Below are 22,478 nucleotides of genomic sequence, written 5' to 3' on the forward strand. Positions count from 1 at the left end.
CGGAAGGTCGCAAAACGGGATCACGGGACACCGCAACCGTCGTAGATGTGAGTCAGTTGCCAAGGGCCTGAATTTTGATCACGATCATGTGACTCGGGGAGGGGGGGGGAATTAATGTGAAAAGCAGTCTCACTAGTTTTCAGTGCCGTTGTAACTTGGAAGGGTCACTAAATGCACGGTCGTAAATCGAGGACTACCTGTAGTATCGATGGAGGAGAATCTTTGCGGCTCAGGGGTGAAATACGAGGTCCTTGAGGGTCTCTGAGCTTGGCAATTTCCTTGCAGACGTTTCGTGACCGAAATGCACGGATGCACCCAGTGCACTGGTGACGTTCCCTAGCTGGGTCACGAAACGTCGGCAAGCAAAACAACCAAGCTCGGCGAGCACCAAGGGCCTCGGATGTGTAAAGTCCTTTTTTTTTTTGTCTTCCCAAAAAGTTTTTATTTTCCATAATAATTCCAACGATTTGACCAGTGTACAGTACAATCACTTATCTGACAATCGATCCTATACACAAATTATGCTCAATCGGGCCTGCTCAGCCGCCACTCCCTTCCCCGATCCTTTCTACCCTTCTCTACCATTTTCTACTTTCCCCAACCTTCCTCCTCCTCACTTTCCTACTTCCTCTCCTCCTTCCCACTTCCATCCTTTCTAACCCTCTCTCTTCCCCTCCTTCTTCTCCTCCTACACTCTCTTCCCCCTCCCTTCTTTCCTACCTACCTACATTCTTCCTTCTTTCTACTCCTCTCTCCCTACCCTTTCCCTTCTGGAGTGTTTGCTGGTCAGCCCCGACTTTACACCATTCCAAATTATTTAATTCTACAATTATTCCTGTACAATGGCAATCAATCAATTTCTAATCTTCCCCCTTCCCCCCTCCATTTCCCCCCCCCACCTCCCCTCCCCCGGACTTCCCAGAACAGAACACAAGGTATAGTATCTAACAAACATAATCTAAAATAAAACATAAAACATAATCCTCAATCATTTCACACCTTCACACTATCAATTCCCAGATGTGTAAAGTCCTTTAGGTGGACAACTCGAGGGGAGAAAGCCCACCTCCAATCCAACAGAAGGACATTGTGAGTTTCTTCCCGGCCAATCCAGGCTTCTCTTTCGAAGACCCTGCCCGAATTTCTTCGGGAAGCCAATAAACCCACTTCCTTCAACAGGACTAGCACCCGGGAAGGAGGACCAGTGGGGGGAGGGAGGGGGTCTTACCGCTGGCCCAAGAGTGGCGCTGGGCAGCCTCTTGGAGATAATGTTGAATGAGGGCGTTGCCCGTGGCGGCTCCGTAATGGGCGGCATCGCGTCCCATAGCGTCGATCAAGCCGACCCGTGCGCCACCATGGATAAGCGCTTCGACTGTCTCCACGCTGCCGTTCTCACAAGCGACCATCAAGGCTGTTCTGAAGCAAAGAGGGGCAACCGTCAATCCGAGGAGAGGGTCTCAAGGTTAGTATTACGCAAGGATCTCTCCAAATACCCTCAAGGGTTAGTGAATTGGGTTCTTTGAATCCTTTGAAAACTTTGAGACTGTCCAGAAGCACGGATGATGCTACCTAGTTTGGTAATGAAATGTCTGCAAGGAGAACACCAAGCTCAGCGAGCGCCAAGGGCTTCGCAGTCCTTTTCTTCCTCCTCCTCCTCCTCCTCCCACTGCAAGCACCATTCCTGTTTAGCTGTTGTGTCTCGTCCGATCTCACCACAGCCGGGGCCTTCTTATCTGCTTCCGAACACGGAGGAATGTCCTAGTATGCCTCCCGGCCCCAGCCCTGGCTCCATGCCCAGACAGGCTGAAGAGGAGGAAGTACCTCCAGCCCCCAGCTCTGGCTCCATGCCCAGGCAAACGGAGCAACTAGACCCCTCCCCCTCCCCCACAGCATGTGAGCCTGAGGGAGGTCAATTGCCAACAGCTGCCGACTGGAGTGACCCTCGCGTCAGAAGACTTGATAGGCGGAGGCAACAGAAGGAAGGGAGGGGCAGGCCTGGATAAGTGCTGAGTCATGGAGCCACACCCCATGGCCTATATAAAGGACCTGCTTTCTGGCATTCTCTGAGTCAGGCAAAGTCTAAACATATCTTGCTGAAGTCACTTTCTGGTCTCCTGCCTGCCTTGAGAACTTTGCTAGGACTTTGGGCAGAGCTGCAGAGGCACGCCTGATTCGGATTTCCCTGACCCGGCCGTCAGCGGAGGAGTGGGACACGACATTAGCATTGATGATGTTTCCTAGTTTGGTAATGAAATGTCTGCAAGGAGAACACCAAGCTCAGCCAACGACTTTACGATCCTTTTCCTCCCCCCTCCCTCCTCCTCCATCAGTTTAGCATCGATGATGTTTGCCAGTATGGTAATGAAATGTCTGCAAGAAAGCCACCAAGCTCAGAGACACCAAGGCAGGGGTGAAATGCTCCCAGTTCGGACCGGATCGCCTGATCCGGTAGCGATGGCGGCGAGTGGTTTGGAGAATTGGTAGCAAAAATCCCTGCCTCCCCTCCCCCACCCATGCCCAGCTGAGCCGCGCGATCACCAGAGTTTTTTTTTTTTTTACTTTTAAAAGCATTTAAAAGTTTTTAATAGTTAAAAAAAAAGCCTCTGATGATCGCGCGGCTCAGCTGGGATCGGCCAAAGGGGTTGTAAAAAATGCTTTTAAAAGGTTCTGACGATCAGGCAACTCAACTGGGATCTTCTGAACCTTTTAAAAGCATTTTTTCTACAACCTCTTCGGGCAAAGAAAAAATGCTTTTAAAACTAAAAAAAAAAAAGTTGGCCATGCTCACCCAGTCACATTACCCCCACCCCAAGCCACGCCCACAGAACCGGTAGTAACAAATTTTACATTTCACCCCTGCACCAATGGCCCCACAGTTCTTTAGGGCCTCCTGCTTGAGCAGGGGGTTGGACTAGAAGACCTCCAAGGCCCCTTCCAGCTCTATTCTGATAGGTTGAAATTAATGTCTGGGTGAACTGATTTTCTCCTCCATATCTACATTGCATTAACTGACACCTGTTATCACTCAAACTTATCCCAAATCGCCTGGATTACTGCAACGCTCTCTACATGGGGCTTCCCTTGAAGGGCATCCGGAGGCTACAGTTAGTCCAGAATGCGGCTGCGCGGGTGATAGAGGGAGCCCCTCGTGGCTCCCGTATGACACCTCTCCTGCGCAGACTGCACTGGCTACCTGTGGCCTTCCAGGTGCGCTTCAAGGTTTTGGTAACCACCTTTAAAGCGCTCCATGGCATAGGGCCGGGTTACTTACGGGACCAAAAAGAACAATACCTCTCACCGACCCGTGCGCTCTCACAGAGAGGGACTCCTCAGGGTGCCGTCAGCCAGGCAATGTCGTCTGGCGACGCCCAGGGGAAGGGCCTTCTCTGTGGGGGCTCCCACCCTTTGGAACGAACTCCCCCCAGGACTCCATCAACTTCCGGACCTCCGAACCTTCCGTCGCGAGCTTAAGACACATTTATTCATCTGTGCAGGACTGGACTAGATTTTAAATGTATAGGGGTTTTAATTAGTTTTAATATTTATATTATTTTTTAAGAATCTGGCTTTAGAATAAGTTTTTTAATGGTTATTTTAATTTGTATATTAATGTTTTTATTTGCCTGTGAACCGTCCTGAGTCCTTCGGGAGATAGGGCGGTATACAAATACGAATAATAAATAAATAAATAAATAAAAATAAACTAACATAAGGAGGTCGGCGCATCATGATATTTGAAAGAAGAGAGACAAATTCCTGGCTTCACGCCAGTTTTCTCACCGGCCTTTCTGGTCTCTGGCATTAACAGCAGCTCCTCGGTGTAGCAAGTAGCGGCAGGGCTCCGAATGGTTCATCTTGGCTGCCAGCATCAGAGGGGTCGCCCCATCCTGCCCGGAGAAAGTGGGAGAAACAGCGCCTGGCCAGTTAAAATATCTGCGTCTTCATTACAGTAACTTCATCACCATTCAGAGGAAAACGTCAACATGGATATTCATGGAAGTTCTCCTTCCTTTCCTTGAAGGAGTTGGTTACGGGAGAAGGGGACAGCAGGAGGACGGAGAGAAGGAAGAGGAAAGAAGAAACGAGAAGAAAGAGAAGAGGAAACAGGAAACAAGAAGGCAAAAAAGGAGAAAAGGAAAGAAGGAGAAAAGGAAACGAGGAGAAAGAGATAGAGGAGGAAAGAAAAGAGGGATGAGAAGAGAAAACAGGAGGAGGAAGAAGCAGAAGGAGAAAAAAGGAGGAGAAAGAGATAGAGGAGGAAGGAAAAGAAGGATGAGAAAACAGGAGGACAGGAGGAGGAAGGGAGAAAAGGAAAGGAGGAAGAAAGCAAAAGGAGAAGGAGAAGGAGAAAAGGAAAGAAGGAGAAAAGGAAAGAAGGAGAGGAAAGAAGAAAGAGAAGAGGAAACAGGAGGAGAAAGAGATAGAGGAGGAAAGAAAAGAGGATGAGAAGAGAAACAGGAGGAGGAAGAAGCAGAAGGAGAAAAAAGGAGGAGAAAGAGATAGAGGAGGAAGGAAAAGAAGGATGAGAAAACAGGAGGACAGGAGGAGGAAGGGAAGGAAGAGGAAAGAAGAAAAGAAGAAAGAGAAGAGGAAACAGGAAACAAGAAGGCAAAAAGGAGAAAAGGAAAGAAGGAGAAAGGCAAGCGAGGAGAAAGATAGAGGAGCAGGAGGAAAGAAAAGAGGGATGAGAAAACAGGAGGAGGAGGAGGAAGAAAGCAAAAAGGAGAAGGAGAAGGAGAAAACAAGAGAAGACAGAGATAGAGGAGGAAAGAAAAGAGGGATGAGAAGAGAAAACAGGAGGAGGAAGAAGAAGGCAAAAAGGAGAAGGAAGGAGAAAAGGAAAGGAGGAAGAAGAGATGAAAAGGAGGAGGTGGAAGAGAAAAGAGAGGAAAGAAGGAGAGGAAAGAAAAGCATAGAAAACAGGAAGGGGAGGAGGACAAGGATGGGAGAAAAGGAAAAGAAGGAGAAAGAGGGATAGAGAAAGAGGAGAGGAAACAGGAGGAGAAGAAGGTAGAAATGTAATTTTTATTGATTGATTGATTTTACAAATGATAGACCCTTTTGATAGCCTGTCAGAGGTCATTCGGAATCACAGCCTGGCTGTAACCTGAGGGGCTTTGGTCTGGTTGTGAGAAACAACAGAAGCAAAAATGAAGAGATTAGAAAACTTACAACTCCGTCGACTTCGACATGACCTGTGTTTAACACACAAAATCATCTATTGCAATATCCTTCCTATAAAAGACTACTTCAGCTTCAATCGCAATATTACAAGAGCAAAAAATAGATTCAAGCTAAATATCAACCACTTCAAACTTGATTGCAGAAAATATGACTTCTGTAACAGAGTTGTTAATGCTTGGAACTCATTACCTGACTCCATAGTCTCTACTCAAAACCCCAAAATCTTCAACCAAAAACTGTCTACTATTGACCTCACCCCATTCCTAAGAGGACTATAAGGGGCGTGCATAAGAGCACAAAAGTGCCTACCATTTCTGTCCTATTGTTCCCTTCATTATATCTAATTAATATAGCTGATGCATATTTTTTGAACTGGGTATGTCTAGTTTAACAAAAAGAAGGACTAGGGGAGACATGATAGCAGTCTTCCAATATCTCAGGGGTTGCCACAAAGAAGAGGGAGTCAGGCTGTTCACCAAAGCACCTGAGTGTAGAACAAGAAGCAATGGGTGGAAACTGATCAAAGAAAGAAGCAACTTAGAACTAAGGAGAAATTTCCTGACAGTTAGAACAATTAATAAGTGGAACGACTTGCCTGCAGAAGTTGTGAATGCTCCAACACTGGAAATTTTTAAGAAAATGTTGGATAACCATTTGACTGAGATGGTGTAGGGTTTCCTCTGGGCAGGGGGTTGGACTAGAAGGCCTCCAAGGTCCCTTCCAACTCTGATGTTATGTTATGTTATATATATATGTAAGTCTTTGGTTATTCGGGTTTTCTCCCGCGTAAAATTGGAAGTGTCTTGGCGACGTTTCGATGAAGTCTCATTCGTCATCTTCAGGCTTCAGCTTCGTGCTTCTGGGAGCAATGTGTGATTGCAGCTGTTTCTTCCTTTTTAACTGCTAGGGGGGTTTGAACTGATTGGGTGGGAGCTTGGCTGTGATCTGATTGGATGGGTTTTTTTTTTGATTGGCTGGGGGTGTGTCCTGTTTGGGTGGGGGCTTGTTTGTGCTCTGATTAGTCTGAGTTGCAGGGGGATTTGAGCTGATGAGCTGCATAACTGTTGTTTGGCTTCGTGTTCGTGTTCGTGCTACATCTTCATAGTGGGTGTCAGTCTGTTGCATGTATGGATTGGAGGGGTTTGAAATGGCTAATGTTGCAGCTGCGGTCTGGCTTCTGCTCCTTGGTCGTGCTTCATGATCAGTGTGGGTTTGGGTCTGCTTTCTGGGTGGATGTGTGGTGGTGACATCCTGTGTGGACCTCGTGAGTGTGGGTCTGGTGTCATTCCTCGTGTTAGGGACTCGTTTGTCAATAAGGGTGGGTTTCAAATGGCTGGTAGTGAGGTATCATCTCATTTGTTCATGCTGTGTCGGCGTTTTTCTATCTCGATGGCTTCTCTGATTATTCTGTTGTTAAAGTGTTCAGTTTTGGCAATAGTTCTGGTCTTTTTAAAGTCAATATCGTGTCCTGTGGCTTTAAGGTGTTGGACCAGGGAAGAAGTTGGTTCCTCTTTTTTGACTGAGTTCTTGTGTTCTTCAATGCGTGCACTGAAAAACCCCCATCCAATCAGAGCACAGCCAAGCTCCCACCCAATCAGTTCAAACCCCCACTAGCAGTTAAAAAGGAAGAAACAGCTGCAATCACACATTGCTCCCAGAAGCACGAAGCTGAAGCCTGAAGATGACGAATGAGACCGTCGAAACGTCGCCAAGACACTTCCAATTTACGGAGAAACCCAAATAACCAAGACCTACATACAAACACCTGAAAACCTCAGAAAACATATATATATATATATATATATATATATATATATATATATATATATATATATATATATATATATATATATATATATATATTTATATTATATATATATATTATATATATATTCTTCATGATATGTTGACACCAGAAACCTCTCAATTTAGGCTGAATGGAGGGCGAAGAGACTCTCACCTGGTCCTTGATGTTCAAGGAAGCCTTGAAGTCACAAAGGATTTCCAAACAAGAAATGGACCCGTGGATGGCTGGGGAGGGGCGGGGGGAGGTGGGGCGAAAAAAAGAGAATATGCTTTCTTAACCGAAACAGGTTTTCACTGAAAGATAAACCAAAATGAGAATCCATCCGTTTTCACTAATCATAGCAATAGCACTTAGATACCGCTTCACAGTACTTGACAGGCCCTCTCTAAGTGGTTTTACAAAGTCAGCCTGTTGCCCCCAACAATTTGGATCCTCGTTTTACCGACCTCGGAAGGACAGAAGGCTGAATCAACCTCGAGCCGGTCAGGATCGAACTCCTGTCAGTGAACAAAATCAGCCTGCCATACCGCGTTCCGACCACTGCGCCACACCGGCTCCTGATTGTTGGGATGCTTTTGTAAGCGTTCCTGCAATTTCCAACTTCAGAAATTCCTTCATGTTGTAAACTGAGAGTACTAACGGCTTTTAAGCTTCATGGGGACGGACGCAGGGGTGAAATGCTCCCGGTTCGGACCGGATCGCCTGATCCAGTAGCGATGGTGGCGGGTGGTTCGGAGAACCGGTAGCAAAAATCCCTGCCCCCACCCCCATGCCCAGCTAAGCCGCGCGATCATCAGAGAGTTGTTTTTTTTACTTTTAAAAGCATTTTTTCTTCAGCCAAAAAAATGCTTTTAAAAGTTAAAAAAAAGGCTCTGATGATTGCGCGGCTCAGCTGGGATCGTCAGAGCCTTTTAAAAGCATTTTTTCTACAACCTCTTCGGCTGAAGTGGTTGTAGAAAAAATGCTTTTAAAAGTAAAAATAAAAAAGGTGGCCATGCCCGTCCAGTCACATTATCCCCACCGCCAGTACCAAGCCATGCTCACAGAACCGGTAGTAACAAATTTTGCATTTCACCCCTGCTCAGAGGCTACTAGTGGGCTGGAGCCCACAGGTTGGGGACCCCTGGATTAGGGGACTGGAGGCTAAAAACATATGAAGAATGGTTGCTGGAATTGGGGATATCTAGTTTAATGAAAAGAAGGACTAGGGGAGACATGATAGCAATGTTCCAATATCTCAGGGGTTGCCCCAAAGAAGAGGGAGTCAAACTATTCTCCAAAGCACCTGAGGGCAGGACAATTAACAACAGATGGAAACTAATCAAGGAGAGAAGCAATCTAGAACTAAGGAGAAATTTCCTGACAATGAGAACAATTAACCAGTGGAACGGCTTGCCACCAGAAATTGTGGGTGCTCCATCACCCACAAACAAGGTTTTTAAGGAGATTAGTCTCTCACCCCTAGTCCTTCTCTTCATTAGACTAGACCAGGGGTCTGCAAACTTGGCTCTTTTAAGACTTATGGTCTTCAACTCCCAGAGTTTCTTAGCCAGCTTTGCATGACTGTAAGCTGACTGTAAGCCAGCTTTGTATGAGAGTAACTTTGTTGCCGGTAATCCTTATGATTTATATTGATATTGATTGTTCCTGATTGCTTATTTGTGCCCTGTGATTATCATCAAGTGTTGTATCATTAAGTGTTAAATTGTACCCTATGACCATCATTTGTGTTGTAAATGTTGTACCTTGATGGAGGTATCTTTTCTTTTATGTACACTGAGAGCGTGTGAACCAAGACAAATTCCTTGTGTGTCCAATCACACTTGGCCAATAAAATTCTATTCTATTCTATTCTATTCTATTCTATTCTATTCTATTCTATTCTACTCTACTCTACTCTACTCTATTCTATTCTATTCTCTGCACTCTTTCTACCCACAATGACAATAAAACCCCCAAAACAAATTTTGTTTAAAAGAGGTGAAAACCTGACAACCCAGCTATTCTTTTTCAGTCCAACAGCACCATCTTCAGGCTCCAACCTCACCTTGTCCCAGGAAACCAGCTTCTTACGCCTTTCCAGAAAACAAACGGGGAGGGGGCTGCTGGATCTCAAGGGGAAGGGGCTTCCCTAGGACAGGGGCTGCCACGTGTGTGTGGGGGGGAAACAGGTTCTGGCATTCCACCAGATGGCAACCCTTAAGGGAAAGGAGCTGGAGTACGGTTACTCTATCTCAGGGATCTCCGACCCTGGCAACTTTAAGACCTGTGGACTTCAATGTCCAGAATTCCTCAGCCAGCCATGCTGTGGCTGAAGAATTCTGGGAGTTGAAGTCCATAGTCTTAAAAGTTTCCAGGGTCGGAGATCTTTGCTTTATCTGATCTGGTGGGATGGGCAGATGCTTTCAGGGAGAGAAGGTCTGCTTGCCAATAACCTCACCTCATGTCCAGAACACGAACCTAGAACTTACCTGCGTGATGGAGTGCGGTCCTTCCCTGGCTATCGACTACATCAACATGGCAGGAAGACTTAAGAGATGCGAAAGAAAAAATTAGAATCACAAATTCAATGGAAGATGGAGTCTGATGCTTATCTATCCATCTATCATCTCTATCATCTCTATCTTCTATCTATCTATCTGCCATATCTATCCTATCCTATCTATCTATCTATCTATCTATCTATCTATCTATCTATCTATCTATCTATCTATCTATCTATCTATCTATCTCTATATCTGTCTGTCTGTCCGTCCGTCCATCCGTCCATCCATCCGTCCATCCACACACCCATCTACCAACCTATCTCTATAGTGTCTGTGTCTCCCTCTTTCTCATCTATCTATCTATCTATCTATCTATCTATCTATCTATATCTATCTGTCTGTCTATCTATCTATCTATCTATCTCTATATCTGTCTGTCTGTCTATCCGTCCGTCCATCCGTCCATCCATCCGTCCATCCACACACCCATCTACCAACCTATTATAGTGTCTGTGTCTCCCTCTTTCTCATCTATCTATCTATCTGTATCTCTCTCTCTCATCGATCTCTGTCTGTCCATCTCTCTCTCTCATCTATCTCTGTCTGTCCATCTCTCTCTCTCTCTCTCTCATCTATCTATATCTGTCTATCTATCTATCTATCTATCTGTCATCTATTTTTCTATCTATCTATCTATCTATCTATCTATCTATCTATCTTTTATCTATCATTCTATCTATCTATCTATCTGTCATCTATCTTTCTTTCTTTCTTTCTATCTATCTATCTATCTATCTATCTATCTATCTATCTATCTATCTGTATCTCTCTCTCTCATCGATCTCTGTCTGTCCATCTCTCTTTCTCTCTCTCATCTATCTCTGTCTGTCCATCTCTCTCTCTCTCCTCATCTATCTATATCTGTCTATCTATCTATCTATCTATCTATCTATCTATCTATCTATCATCTGTTTTTCTATCTATCTATCTATCTATCTATCTATCTATCTATCTATCTATCTATCTATCTTTTATCTATCATCTATCTATCTATCTATCTATCTATCTATCTATCTATCTATCTGTCATCTATCTTTCTTTCTATCTATCTATCTATCTATCTATCTATCTATCTATCTATCTATCTATCTATCTTTTATCTATAATCTATCTATCTATCTATCTATCTATCTATCTATCTATCTATCTATCTATCTACCTACCTACCTACCTACCTACCTACCTACCTAATCTATCTATCCATCCATTTATTATATAACCCTAGTTACTTATTTAACTCTGGTCAAACACAGTTTATTTGCAAAGAAAGGGGAGCATAAAATAAGACAATGTTAAAAACAAACAAATAAAAGACATCCTGGAAGAAGGCGACACACAATTCTGCTTGTAAAGTTTGCCAAACTGAGTAGCCGTCTCTTACCTGCAACAGCCTGCTGACACACTGGGGGTGGCCGTGTTTTGCCGAGAGGTGCAACGCAGTGTGACCTGGGGAGGGTGGAGAAGGTCAGAAGAAGACAGACACGGGGTTACTTGCCTTCCAAGGATGTCGTAAATCGAGGACTACCTGTATATATGTCTCCGACGGTGCTACAGCTCTATCCGGGCCAGGTTCAAGATTTCCACTCAAATCAGGCAGCCTGCTTCTTTGAGACATTCGTAAAAATATTCTCACCTGAACCGTCGGTGGTCAGAGCGTCGGCCCCATGGGCCAGCATCACCTCCATGCAGTCCACGTTCCCCTTCATGGCGCACAGGTGGAATCTGCAAGAGGAGGAAAAACTCCTGGGGACCGTCAATAGCCAGGGGGAACCCATGCAGGTAGTCCTTGACTTATGACCACAACTGAGCCCAGCATTCCCGTTGCTGAGCAAGGCAGTCGTTAAGTGAATTTTGTCCCATTCCTTGCCCCACTGTGGTTAAGTGAATCCCTGAGTTTGTTAAGTGAGTAACACGGTTGTTAAGTGAATCTGGCTTCCCCATTGACTTTGCTTGTCAGAAGGTCGCAAAAGGGGATCACGTTCCCCCCCACCTCAGAACACTGCAACCATCGTAAATATGAGAGTTGCCAAGTGCCCATATTTTGATCGTGTGACCCCAGGGATGCCGCAATGGTGTGAAAATTTTTTATCATTTTATTATTTGGATGGGAGACCACCAGGAGGCTAGAGTAGGAAGTCAGAAAGGGGCTGGGAGATGAGGGGGAGAGGATGAAGAAAGGGAAAGGGAAGGGAAAGAAGAAAGGGAAGGAGGGAGGGGGAAAGGAGGAGTAAAAAGGAGGGGATTATGAAATGGAAGGAGGAGAGTGCAAAAGTTGGCTTGAAACTCAACGTTAAGAAAACTAAGATCATGGCATCCAGCCCTCTCGATTCCTGGCAGATAGATGGGGAGGGAATGGAGGTAGTGACAGATTTTATCTTCCTGGGCTCCAAGATCACCGCAGATGGGGACTGCAGCCAAGAAATTAAAAGATGCTTGCCCCTGGGGAGGAAAGCTATGGCAAATCTAGACAGCGTACTAAAAAGCAGAGACATCACCCTGCCAACAAAAGTGCGTATAGTCAAGGCTCTGGTTTTCCCAGTTGCAATGTATGGCTGTGAAGGTTGGACCATAAGGAAGGCTGAGCGCCAAAGAATGGAGGCCTTTGAACTCTGGTGCTGGAGAAGACTCCTGCGAGTCCCTTGGACTGCAAGGCCAACAAACAAGTCAGTTCTAGAGGCGATCAACTCTGACTGCTCTTTAGAAGGCCAGATCCTGAAGATGAAACTGAAATCCTTTGGCCACCTAATGAATAATAATAATAATAATAATAATAATAATAATAATAATAATAATAATAATAATAATAATAATAATAATAATAATAATAATAATAATAATAATAATAATAATAATAATAATATTTTAATTTGTATACCGCCTTCTCCAAGGACTCAGGCGGTGAACAGGCAGATAAAATACAGACATACACAATAGTTAAAACAACCCTTAAAAAACTGATTTAAATTTGCCCAAAAATTAAAATAATATACACCCCCATAAAATTACAAAAATTTAAAAACCCATCAAATTCAATTAAAATTAAAGGTAAAAATCAAGCTAGTCCAGCCATACGAAATAAATAGGTTTTAAGTTCGCGGCGAAAGGTCCTAAGGTCAGGTAGTTGTCGAAGCCCGAGGGGAAGTTCGTTCCACAGGGTCGGAGCCCCCACAGAGAAGGCCCTCCCCCTGGGGGCCGCCAGTCGACACTGTTTGGCTGACGGCACCCTGAGGAGTCCCTCTCTGTGGGAACGCACCGGACGATGGGAGATAGAGGCCGGCAGTAGACGGTCCCGTAGATAGCCCGGTCCTAAGCCATGGAGCGCTTTAAAGGTGGTAACCAATACCTTGAAGCGCACCCGGAAAACAACAGGTAGCCAGTGCAGTCTGCGCAGGATAGGTGTTACGTGGGAGCTCCAAACCGCTCCCTCAATAACCCGCGCAGCCGCATTCTGGACTAGCTGAAGTCTCCGGGTGCTCTTCAAGGGGAGCCCCATGTAGAGAGCATTGCAGTAGTCCAGGCGAGAGGTAACGAGAGCATGAGTGACCGTGCATAAGGCATCCCGGTCCAGGAAGGGACGCAACTGGCGGATCAGGCGAACCTGATAAAAAGCTCTCCTGGAGACGGTCGCCAAATGATCTTCAAAGGACAACCGACCATCCAGGAGCACGCCCAAGTTGCATACCTTCTCCATCGGGGCCAATGACTCACCCCCGACAGACAGCCGCATCTGCAGCTGACTGTACCGAGGTGCCGGCATCCACAGCCACTCCGTCTTGGAGGGATTAAGTTTGAGCCTGTTCCTCCCCATCCAGACCCGTACGGCTTCCAAACACCGGGACAGCACTTCGACAGCTTCACTGGGGTGGCCCGGGGTGGAAAAGTACAGCTGAGTGTCATCAGCGTACAGTTGGTATCTCACCCCAAAGCCACTGATGATCTCACCCAGCGGCTTCATATAGATGTTGAACAGGAGGGGTGAGAGCCACCTCAGATGAGAAAGAAGGACTCACTGGAGAAGAGCCTAATGCTGGGAAAGATTGAGGGCAAAAGAAGAAAGGAACGACAGAGAATGAGGTGGCTGAATGGACTCACTGAAGCAGTAGGCATGAGTTTAAATGGACTCCAGAGGATAGTAGAGGACAGGAAGGCCTGGAGGAATGTTATCCATGGGTCAGACATGACTTTGCAACTAACAACAACAACAACAAATGAAATGGAAAGTAAAGGAGAAGAGATAGAAGGGAGGGACAAGAAAAAGGAAGGAAAGTGAATGGAGGAAGGAAGGAAAAAATAAAATAGATGAGAAAGGGAAGAGGAAAGAGGGATGGACAGATGGAAGAAGGAAAAAAGTGAGGAATGAAAAAGAAAGAGGGAAGGGAGAAAGGGGAGGGGCGGGAAGGAGAAAGGAAAGGGACTAAACAGATGAGAAAGGGGAGGGAGGGAGGGAGGGACAGAGGGAAGAAGGGAGAAAGGGAAGGGAAGATTTGGCAAAGGGGAAGGGGAAAACAAGAAAGTGGGAAGGGATGGGAAAGGAGAAAGGAAGGAAAAAACTTACGCCGATTTCCCTTCCATGTCCAATTTGGTGGGGACCAAGCTCTTCCGGAGCAGGAGAGAAGAGACTCGGTCGGCATCATTGAATTCCACCGCCTGCAGGAGCTTCTCGTCATTCTTGTTCCAATCTTGGCTCTGAAAACCCAACAGCATCACTTGGGGGACGGGGGAGATACGACTTCTCCTTCTCCTTCCCGGCCCACCCAACTTGGAAGGCCCAACAAAGCTTCTCCATCTGACCCAACCACTCAGGAAACAGCCTCAACCAAGGAGCTCCTAGAATAGATATAGTTGACATACATGTTCGGGGACAACACAGAGAGAGATGGACAACCCCTGATCTTCCTGAGAGAACCAAGATTCCCACATAGCCATTCCATCTTATCTGGGTTGAGTTTACACCTGTTCTTCTCCATCCAGATCTCCATCCAGATCATTGGAGCTTCAAGACCCCATGTAGATCCCATGTCCATGGAGGATCTTCCCTAGCAGTTTCATGTAGATACGTAGGAAGTAGGAAAGGGGAAAGGTTGGTCCACTGGTGAAATCCAATTTTTTTTTACTACTGGTTCTGTGGGCGCGGCTTGGTGGGCGTGGTGAGGCTTGGTAGGCGTGGCAGGGGAAGGATACTGCAAAATCTCCATTCCCACCCCACTCCAGGGGAAGGATATTACAAAATCTCCATTCCCTCCCCACTCCAGGGGAAGGATACTGCAAAATCTCCATTGTCTCCCCACTCCAGGGGAAGGATACTGCAAAATCTCCATTCCCACCCCACTCCAGGGGAAGGATATTACAAAATCTCCATTCCCTCCCCACTCCAGGGGAAGGATACTGTGAAATCTCCATTCCCACCCCACTCTAGGGGAAGGATATTGCAAAATCTCCATTCCCACCCCACTCCAGGGGAAGGATATTGCAAAATCTCCATTCCCTCCCCATGCCAGGGGAAGGATACTGCGAAATCTCCATTCCCACCCCACTCCAGGGGAAGGATACTGCAAAATCTCCATTCCCTTCCCACTCCAGGGGAAGGATACTGCAAAATCTCCATTCCCTTCCCACTCCAGGGGAAGGATACTGCAAAATCTCCATTCCCACCCCACTCCAGGGGAAGGATACTGCAAAATCTCCATTCCCTTCCCACTCCAGGGGAAGGATATTGCGAAATCCCCATTCCTCCCACTCCAGGGAAGGATACTGCAAAATCTCCATTCCTCCCACTCCAGGGAAGGATACTGCAAAATTCCATTCCTCCCACTCCAGGGAAGGATACTGCAAAATCTCCATTCCTCCCACTCCAGGGAAGGACACTGCAACATTTCCATTCCCACCCCACTCCAGGGAAGGATCCTCCAAAATCTCCATTCCCACCCCCCTCCAGGGGAAGGATATTGCAAAATCTCCATTCCCTCCCCACTCCAGGGGAAGGATATTGCAAAATCTCCATTCCCTCCCCACGCCAGGGGAAGGATACTGCAAAATCTCCATTCCCTCCCCACTCCAGGGGAAGGATACTGCAAAATCTCCATTCCCACCCCACTCCAGGGATAGGATACTGCAAAATCTCCATTCCCACCCCACTCCAGGGGAAGGATATTGCAAAATCTCCATTCCCTCCCCACTCCAGGGGAAGGATATTGCAAAATCTCCATTCCCTCCCCACGCCAGGGGAAGGATACTGCAAAATCTCCATTCCCACCCACTCCAGGGGAAGGATACTGCAAAATCTCCATTCCCACCCCACTCTAGGGGAAGCATACTACAAAATCGCCATTCCCACCCCATTCTGGGGCCAGCCAGAAGTGGTATTTGCCGGTTCTCCGAACTGCTCAAAATTTCTACCACCGTTTCTCCAGAACCTGCTGGATTTCACCCCTGGGTTGGTCGCTGAGGCATCCCACTCATAAAGAGTTCAAAGTCCCATCTTCCTTTCTATCAACGTCAACCAAAACTGGTCCAAGAAGAAGGAGAACCATCACCACATCCATGCCTCCCAAAAGGATGCTATGATCAACGGCATCAAAAGCCACTGAGAGATCAAGAGCCATGATGGCCCCACCACCTCCAGATGTCAACAACGTGTGATCAAGTCAGTCTGTCTGTCTGTCTGTCTGTCTGTCTATCTATCTATCTATCTATCTATCTATCTGAGACTATCTATCACACTGTCCTAGCTTGAAACTTGGGATAGGATTCAGACAATCTGCTTCATCCAAAAGTCTTTCTGGGTACAACTTGACCGCTGAAGATTCTCCACAACCTTCCTCAGAAAAGGGAAGGTTGAAGACTTGATGGGAAGTTCTCCAGGACTTTTTGGGTCCCCTTCTTGAAGAGATAAAATTGTCTCACATTTGCGGCCAAGTGGACCCCAACCACACATCACCTCCTAATCAGCAGGGGTACAGATCTAACAGAGGGGTAGGTGGATGAACAGTCCCAAGGGTCTGGATGGCTTCCTCAAGAGTTACCGGGTCAATATTTCCCAATAAATGGAACCAGATGAAGCCTCATTCCAAAGGTGCTTTTTCCAGAGGCAACTGGACTTTCTGGTCCAGTTACCAGAAAGTTACCAGAAAGTCCAGTTTCCTCTTGGAAAAGCACCTTTGGGACAACCATGAGAGCATATGCACCAAGACAAATTCCTTGTGTGTCCAATCACACTTGGCCAATAAAAATTCTATTCTATTCTATTCTATTCTATTCTATTCTATTCTATTCATCTGGATGACTGAGAATCTCCATAGACAGATGAAGCTTCAATTAACTTCCTTAGGACTTGGCCAGTCAAGAGTTTATTTATTTATTTCTTTATTTATTCACATTTTTATACCGCCCTATCTCCCGAAGGACTCAAGGCAGTTTACCGCCAGATAAAAAACATACATATAAATACAGAATAAAACATCGATTAAAAAACTTATTAAATAAGGCCGAATATTTAAAATAGCAATAAAAGTAATAAAAACCCCAGTTAAAACCAAATTCAAAATTTAAAATTCTAGTCCAGTCCTGCGCAAATAAAGAGATGCGGCGAAAGGTTCGAAGGTCAGGAAGTTGGCGAAGTCCTGGGGGAAGTTCGTTCCAGAGGGTGGGAGCCCCCACAGAGAAGGCCCTTCCCCTGGGTGTCGCCAGTCGGCACTGCCTGGCCGATGGCACCCTGAGGAGTCCTTCCCTGTGAGAGCGCACGGGTCGGTGAGAGGCAATCGGTGGCAGCAGACAGTCCCATAAGTAACCCGGCCCTATGCCATGGAGCGCTTTGAAGATAGTTACCAAAACCTTGAAGCGCACCCAGAAGGCCACAGGTAGCCAGTGCAGTCTGCGCAGGAGAGGTGTCACATGACAACTCAAGAGTAATCTACTCATTGTATCTGCTAGGTGGTTAGGTTATTTTTTACAAAGACCATTGAGTTGTTCTTATAGCTCATTCTTATCTTTAGAATAATGTGGTTGGACAGTCACTGGGTCCAGAAAACGGAGGGACATGAGAAGAACAAGTCAAGGATTCAGCCCCACACTCATTCCAAACAACAACGAAGACATCAGTTGAACCTCAAACCAGACCAGCATTCTTCCATCTTGACAATTTGAAGATGTGTGGACTTCAACTCCCAGAATTCCCCATGTTGGCTGGGGGCATTCCGGGAGTTGAAATTCCACGCATCTTCAAAGTTGCCAAAGTTGAGGAACGCTGCACCAGATCCTGAAGAAAGAACCCCTGGTCTACTACATGCAACACGGAGGGTTAGAATTTGTCCGACCACAAACTCGGTGTCTTCACTCCCTCTTTTGAAGGACAATTCCTTCCTAAAACAAGAAGAAAATTTGGGGGCGCGAGAACCTCCTTCATGACAAATTTGTTCGGCTCACTACAGCAAACCCTAAACCTGGTTTTGCAAACCCCTCGACCTCTCATCTTACACCCAGATCTACAAACCATATTGCAGTTTGACATGATGGTTGACCCTACCTGGTAAGAATACAGAAAGCTAAAAAAAAAAATCCACAAAACTAAGCAGGATGTTATCTGGTGAGTCTTATTTATATTATTTGGAAGGGAAGGGGGCATCTTTAGAAGCGTCTGGTATATTATTATCTGAAATGATCAAGGGTCTGCTGTTTGAGCAGCGGGTTGGACTAGAAGACCTCTAAAGTCCCTTCCCACACTTTTATTCTATGTTCTCCAAAGGACCCGAAGCCAGAACAAGAAACAAGGGATGGAAACTCATCAAGGAGAGAAGCAACCTAGAATTTAGTAGAAACTTTCTAACAGTGAGGACAATTAATCAGTGGAACTGCTTGCCTCCAGAGGTTGTGAATGCTTCAACACTGGAAGTTTTTAAGAAGAGATTGGAACACAATCTCTCACTAACTGTGAGACGGATCTTGGAATCCTAGTGGACAATCACTTAAATGTGACCCAGCCGTGTGCAGCAGCCAAAAAAGCCAACACAGTTCTGGGCTGCATAAACAGAGGGATAGAATCAAGATCACGCGAAGTGTTAATGCCACTTTATAATGCCTTGGTAAGACCACACTTGGAATATTGCATTCAGTTTTGGTCGCCACGTTGTAAAAACGATGTTGAGACTCTAGAAAGAGTGCAGAGAAGAGCAACAAAGAGGATTAGGAGACTGGAGGCTAAAACATATGAAGAACGGTTGCAGGAACTGGGTAGGTCTAGTTTAATGAAAAGAAGGACTAGGGAAGACATGATAGCAGTGTTCCAATATCTCAGGGGTTGCCACAAAGAAGAGGGAGTCAAGCTATTGTCCAAAGCACCTGAGGGCAGGACAAGAAGCAATGGGTGGAAACTAATAAAGGAGAGAAGCAACTTAGAACTAAAGAGAAATTTCCTGACAGTTAGAACAATCAATAAGTGGAAAAACTTGCCTCCAGAAGTTGTGAATGCTCCAACACTGGAAATTTTTAAGAAGAGATTGGACAACCATTTGTCTGAAATGGTGTAATTCTTGAGCAGGGGGCTGGACTGGAAGACCTCCAAGGCCCCTTCCCACTCTGTCATTCCGTCGTTCCTAAAGAGCAAACTATGTTTGAGGGTTTAGGATAGGGCAGGGGTCTCCAACCTCGGCAACTTTAAGACTTGTGCACTTCAACTCCCAGAATCCTGGGAGTTGAAGTCCACAAGTTTTAAAGTTGCCAAAGTTGGAGATCCCTGGGAAAGGGGACACTCCAGAAAAATCCGAGGGCTGCTGGCTAAACTGGTCAGCTAAAGGCAAGGGCCAGCCAGCCACTTCTGCAAAGCTGCCCAAATGCTGCATTGGTGCCTTCAGGGCTGTCTGGGAGTCAAGATCACTCTGAAGGAGAATTTGATTCACTTCAGCAGGTTTTACAAATCCAGCCATCGCATGGGGTTTTCACGGGCGGAAAATTCCACCCTCCCTGCCTTCAACCTTGCAAAGGGCCAGGTGGTTCGGCTGTTTTTTTGGAGTCATCTTCTGGAATAACCCAATTCTGACGCCAATGTCCCTTTTCCTTCACCCTGACCTACCTTGGAAGCTTGAGACATGCCAAGGCAGAGTCTCACCAACCTTAAAAAACATGAAAAGCCTTTGGAACTGCATTGATGAGAAGTGAAAGGAGGGGGGAAGAGAGAAACCTTTCACTCCAAGAAATGCAGAGAGCAAATATTCTTAGAAAAAGAAGAAAGGGTGCAAAACAGACCAGATAGGTTGAGAATATGCCGAGAAAAGCTGAAATAAAATTGGCCCTTTTGAAAAAGGCACCTGGACTTCGTTTTTTTTCCTCGAAGACGTTTCGCTTCTCATACAAGCAGCTTCTTCGGTTCCAGTTGGATGGCGGAGAACGGAAGGATTTATATTCTTTGCAGTCCTTTCCATCCTCCACCATCCAGTCAGAACTGAAGAAGCTTCAGGGATGAGAAGCGAAACGTCTTCAAGGAAAAACAAAGGAAGTCCGGTTGCCTTTTGGAAAAAAAAACACTTTTGGGAACAACCGTGAACTGGATGACGGAGAATCTCCACAGGCAATGAAATAAAATTAAAAGTATTGGAAGGGTTTCAAACAGAGGTGCAGCGAGAGAGGATTGATGTCGGCTGATGAAGTGACCTTGACTAACCCTCTCCTAACAGTGATGACAATGAACCGGTGGAACTGCTTGCCTCCAGATGTTGTGGGCGCTCCATCACTGGAGGTTTTTAAGGAGAGATTGGACAACCATTTGTCTGAAATGGTGTAGGGGGTTGGACTAGAAGACCTCCAAGGCACCTTCCAACTCTCTTATTCTGTTATACATCATCTCTAAGCCAAGCCTACCTCACAGGGTGGTTGTGATAATAATAATAATGGAGGGGCAGAGGAGGAAGGGAACCAGACGAAAATCCTTTACAGCACAAAGGAACCAGGAAAACATCCTTAAGCAGGGATATCAGGCTAAATAGAAAACATGAGAGTTCTCTTCACTCTTCTTCTTCTTCTTCTTCTTCTTCTTCTTCTTCTTTCTTCTTCTTCTTTTTCCTCTTCTTTTTCCTCCTCCTCCTTCTCTTCTTCTTTTTCTTCTTCTTCTTCTTCTTCCTCTTCTTCTTTTTCTTCCTCTTCATCTTCTCCTTTTTTCCTCTTCCTCTCCCTTTCCTCCTCCTCCTCCTCCTCCTCTTCTTCTTTTTCTTCTCCTCCTCCTCCTCCTTTCCTCCTCCTCCTCTCTCTCCTCCATTTCCATCTACATTAGCTTCTACATTTCTGCTAAAAAACAATGTGTAGACTTCAGTTCATTCTCCACCACACAGCCTGGAACCCTTCTAGAGCGCAGGGAGAGGCAAGTGGGTGATGGTTGCGGGCTCTCTGCCCTCTGTGCATGCACAGAGCGCAACTGCCCTCCTCTCCTTGCTACACAGCCCTCCCCTTTCCCCCACCTCGGTCCCTGGCAACATGAACGTTTTACACAAAACATCTCCTTCAGCTGCTTGGAAACCAGCACACGTACGCACGTACACACACCGGAGAGATGGGGAAGGAAGGAAGGCTTGGTGCAATGGCAGTGGCGATGGGCTCGGGGAGGGGCGAGTGAGGAGGGGGAGGCCATCGGAAGGCAAAGAGGAAAAAAGGGAGGGAGATGCTGGGGTGCAAAGAACATACCACGAAGGGGGAGGCGGCGCAGAAGCAGATCTGCTTCATGGTTCCCCCGAGGAAGTAGCGGGTCGCCATCCATCCAACCTGTCTGCCCCCCAGGCCTGGTGCAGAAAGAAGGGGACCAAAGGGGGAGATGCTCAGGGCAGCTGCCGGCCGGCTGTTGTAGATGGAAGCAAAATGGTCCAGGTACCCAGCTGCACCGCACAAAGGCCCTGGGGTGCAGCAGTGCAGGACTGGCTCCCTCTAGTGGCTGAAAGCAAACACACACACACACACAGACAACACACACACACACACAAACACACACAAAGACACACACACACACACACAAAGACAAACACAAACCCAGCTCCCTTCTTGCTTCTCTCTGCTCTCAAATCCATCCAGGTCGATGCTTTTTTAATCAGAATAGAGCTGGAAGGGACCTTGGAGGTCTTCTAGTCCAACCCCCCCTGCTCAGGCAGGAGACCTTATGCCATTTCAGATAAGTGGCTATCGGGTCTTTTCTTAAAAGCCTCCAGCATCGGAGCACCCACCACTTCTGGTGGCAAGCTGTTCCACGGGTTAATTGCCCTCACCGTCGGGGAAACTAGGCCGTAGAACGTAAAGCACAGAATAACAAGAGCTGGAAGGGACCTTGGAGGTCTTATAGTCCAACCCGCTGCTCAAGCAGGAGACCTTATACCGTTATGGACAAATGGGTATCCAGTCAGTTCTTGAAAACCTCCAGTGATGGAGCACCCACAACATCTGGTGACAAGTTGTTCCACTGGTTAATTGTCCTCACTGTTAGGAAGTTTCTCTTTAATTCCAGGTTGCTTCTCTTCCTTGATTAGTTTCCATCCATTGCTTCTCATCCTGCCTTCTGGTGTTTTGGAAAATAAGTGGTCCCCCTCTGCTTTGTGGCAGCTCCCTCAAATACTGGAATATTTAACAGATTGACAGAGTTGGAAGGGACCTTGCAGGTCATCTAGTCCGACCCCGTGCCCAAGCAGGACACCCTACACCAGTCCGGTCTCTTCTTGAAAGCTTCCAGTGCTTACTAACCAGGGTTAGGGATGTAGTGTGGGAAGATATAGCCAGCTTGGAGAAAATGTTGCTCTTGATCTGGCCAGATTCTTCATTCCAAGTTAGTAGGCGTAGTCCTCGACTTACGGCCACAATTGAGCCCCAAAATTCCATCACTAAATGAGACATTTCTTAAGTGACTTTTGCCCCCCTTTTATGACCTTTCTTGCCACGGCCGTTAAGAGAGTCATTGCAGCTGCTAAGTAACACAATTA

General features: G+C 46.3%; 1 protein-coding gene across 1 annotated transcript in view; it reads right to left on the reverse strand.

Annotated features, from left to right (window-relative positions):
* The window catches only part of ANKRD24 (ankyrin repeat domain 24), a 52,948-nt gene extending 31,708 nt beyond the window's left edge, over window positions 1-21,240 (reverse strand). Inside the window, exons 1-8 of the mRNA XM_058163405.1 lie at window positions 21,202-21,240; window positions 14,093-14,223; window positions 11,171-11,259; window positions 10,919-10,983; window positions 9,463-9,520; window positions 7,145-7,215; window positions 3,781-3,887; window positions 1,229-1,416 (exon numbers count right to left, since the gene is read on the reverse strand). Coding sequence (XP_058019388.1) covers window positions 1,229-1,416; window positions 3,781-3,887; window positions 7,145-7,215; window positions 9,463-9,520; window positions 10,919-10,983; window positions 11,171-11,259; window positions 14,093-14,223; window positions 21,202-21,240 — 748 coding nt within the window. The remainder of the gene's footprint in view (window positions 1-1,228; window positions 1,417-3,780; window positions 3,888-7,144; window positions 7,216-9,462; window positions 9,521-10,918; window positions 10,984-11,170; window positions 11,260-14,092; window positions 14,224-21,201) is intronic.
* Between the last annotated feature and the right edge of the window lie 1,238 nt (window positions 21,241-22,478).

Source organism: Ahaetulla prasina, chromosome 1 (assembly GCF_028640845.1).
Source record: "Ahaetulla prasina isolate Xishuangbanna chromosome 1, ASM2864084v1, whole genome shotgun sequence".
NCBI lineage: Eukaryota > Metazoa > Chordata > Lepidosauria > Squamata > Colubridae > Ahaetulla > Ahaetulla prasina.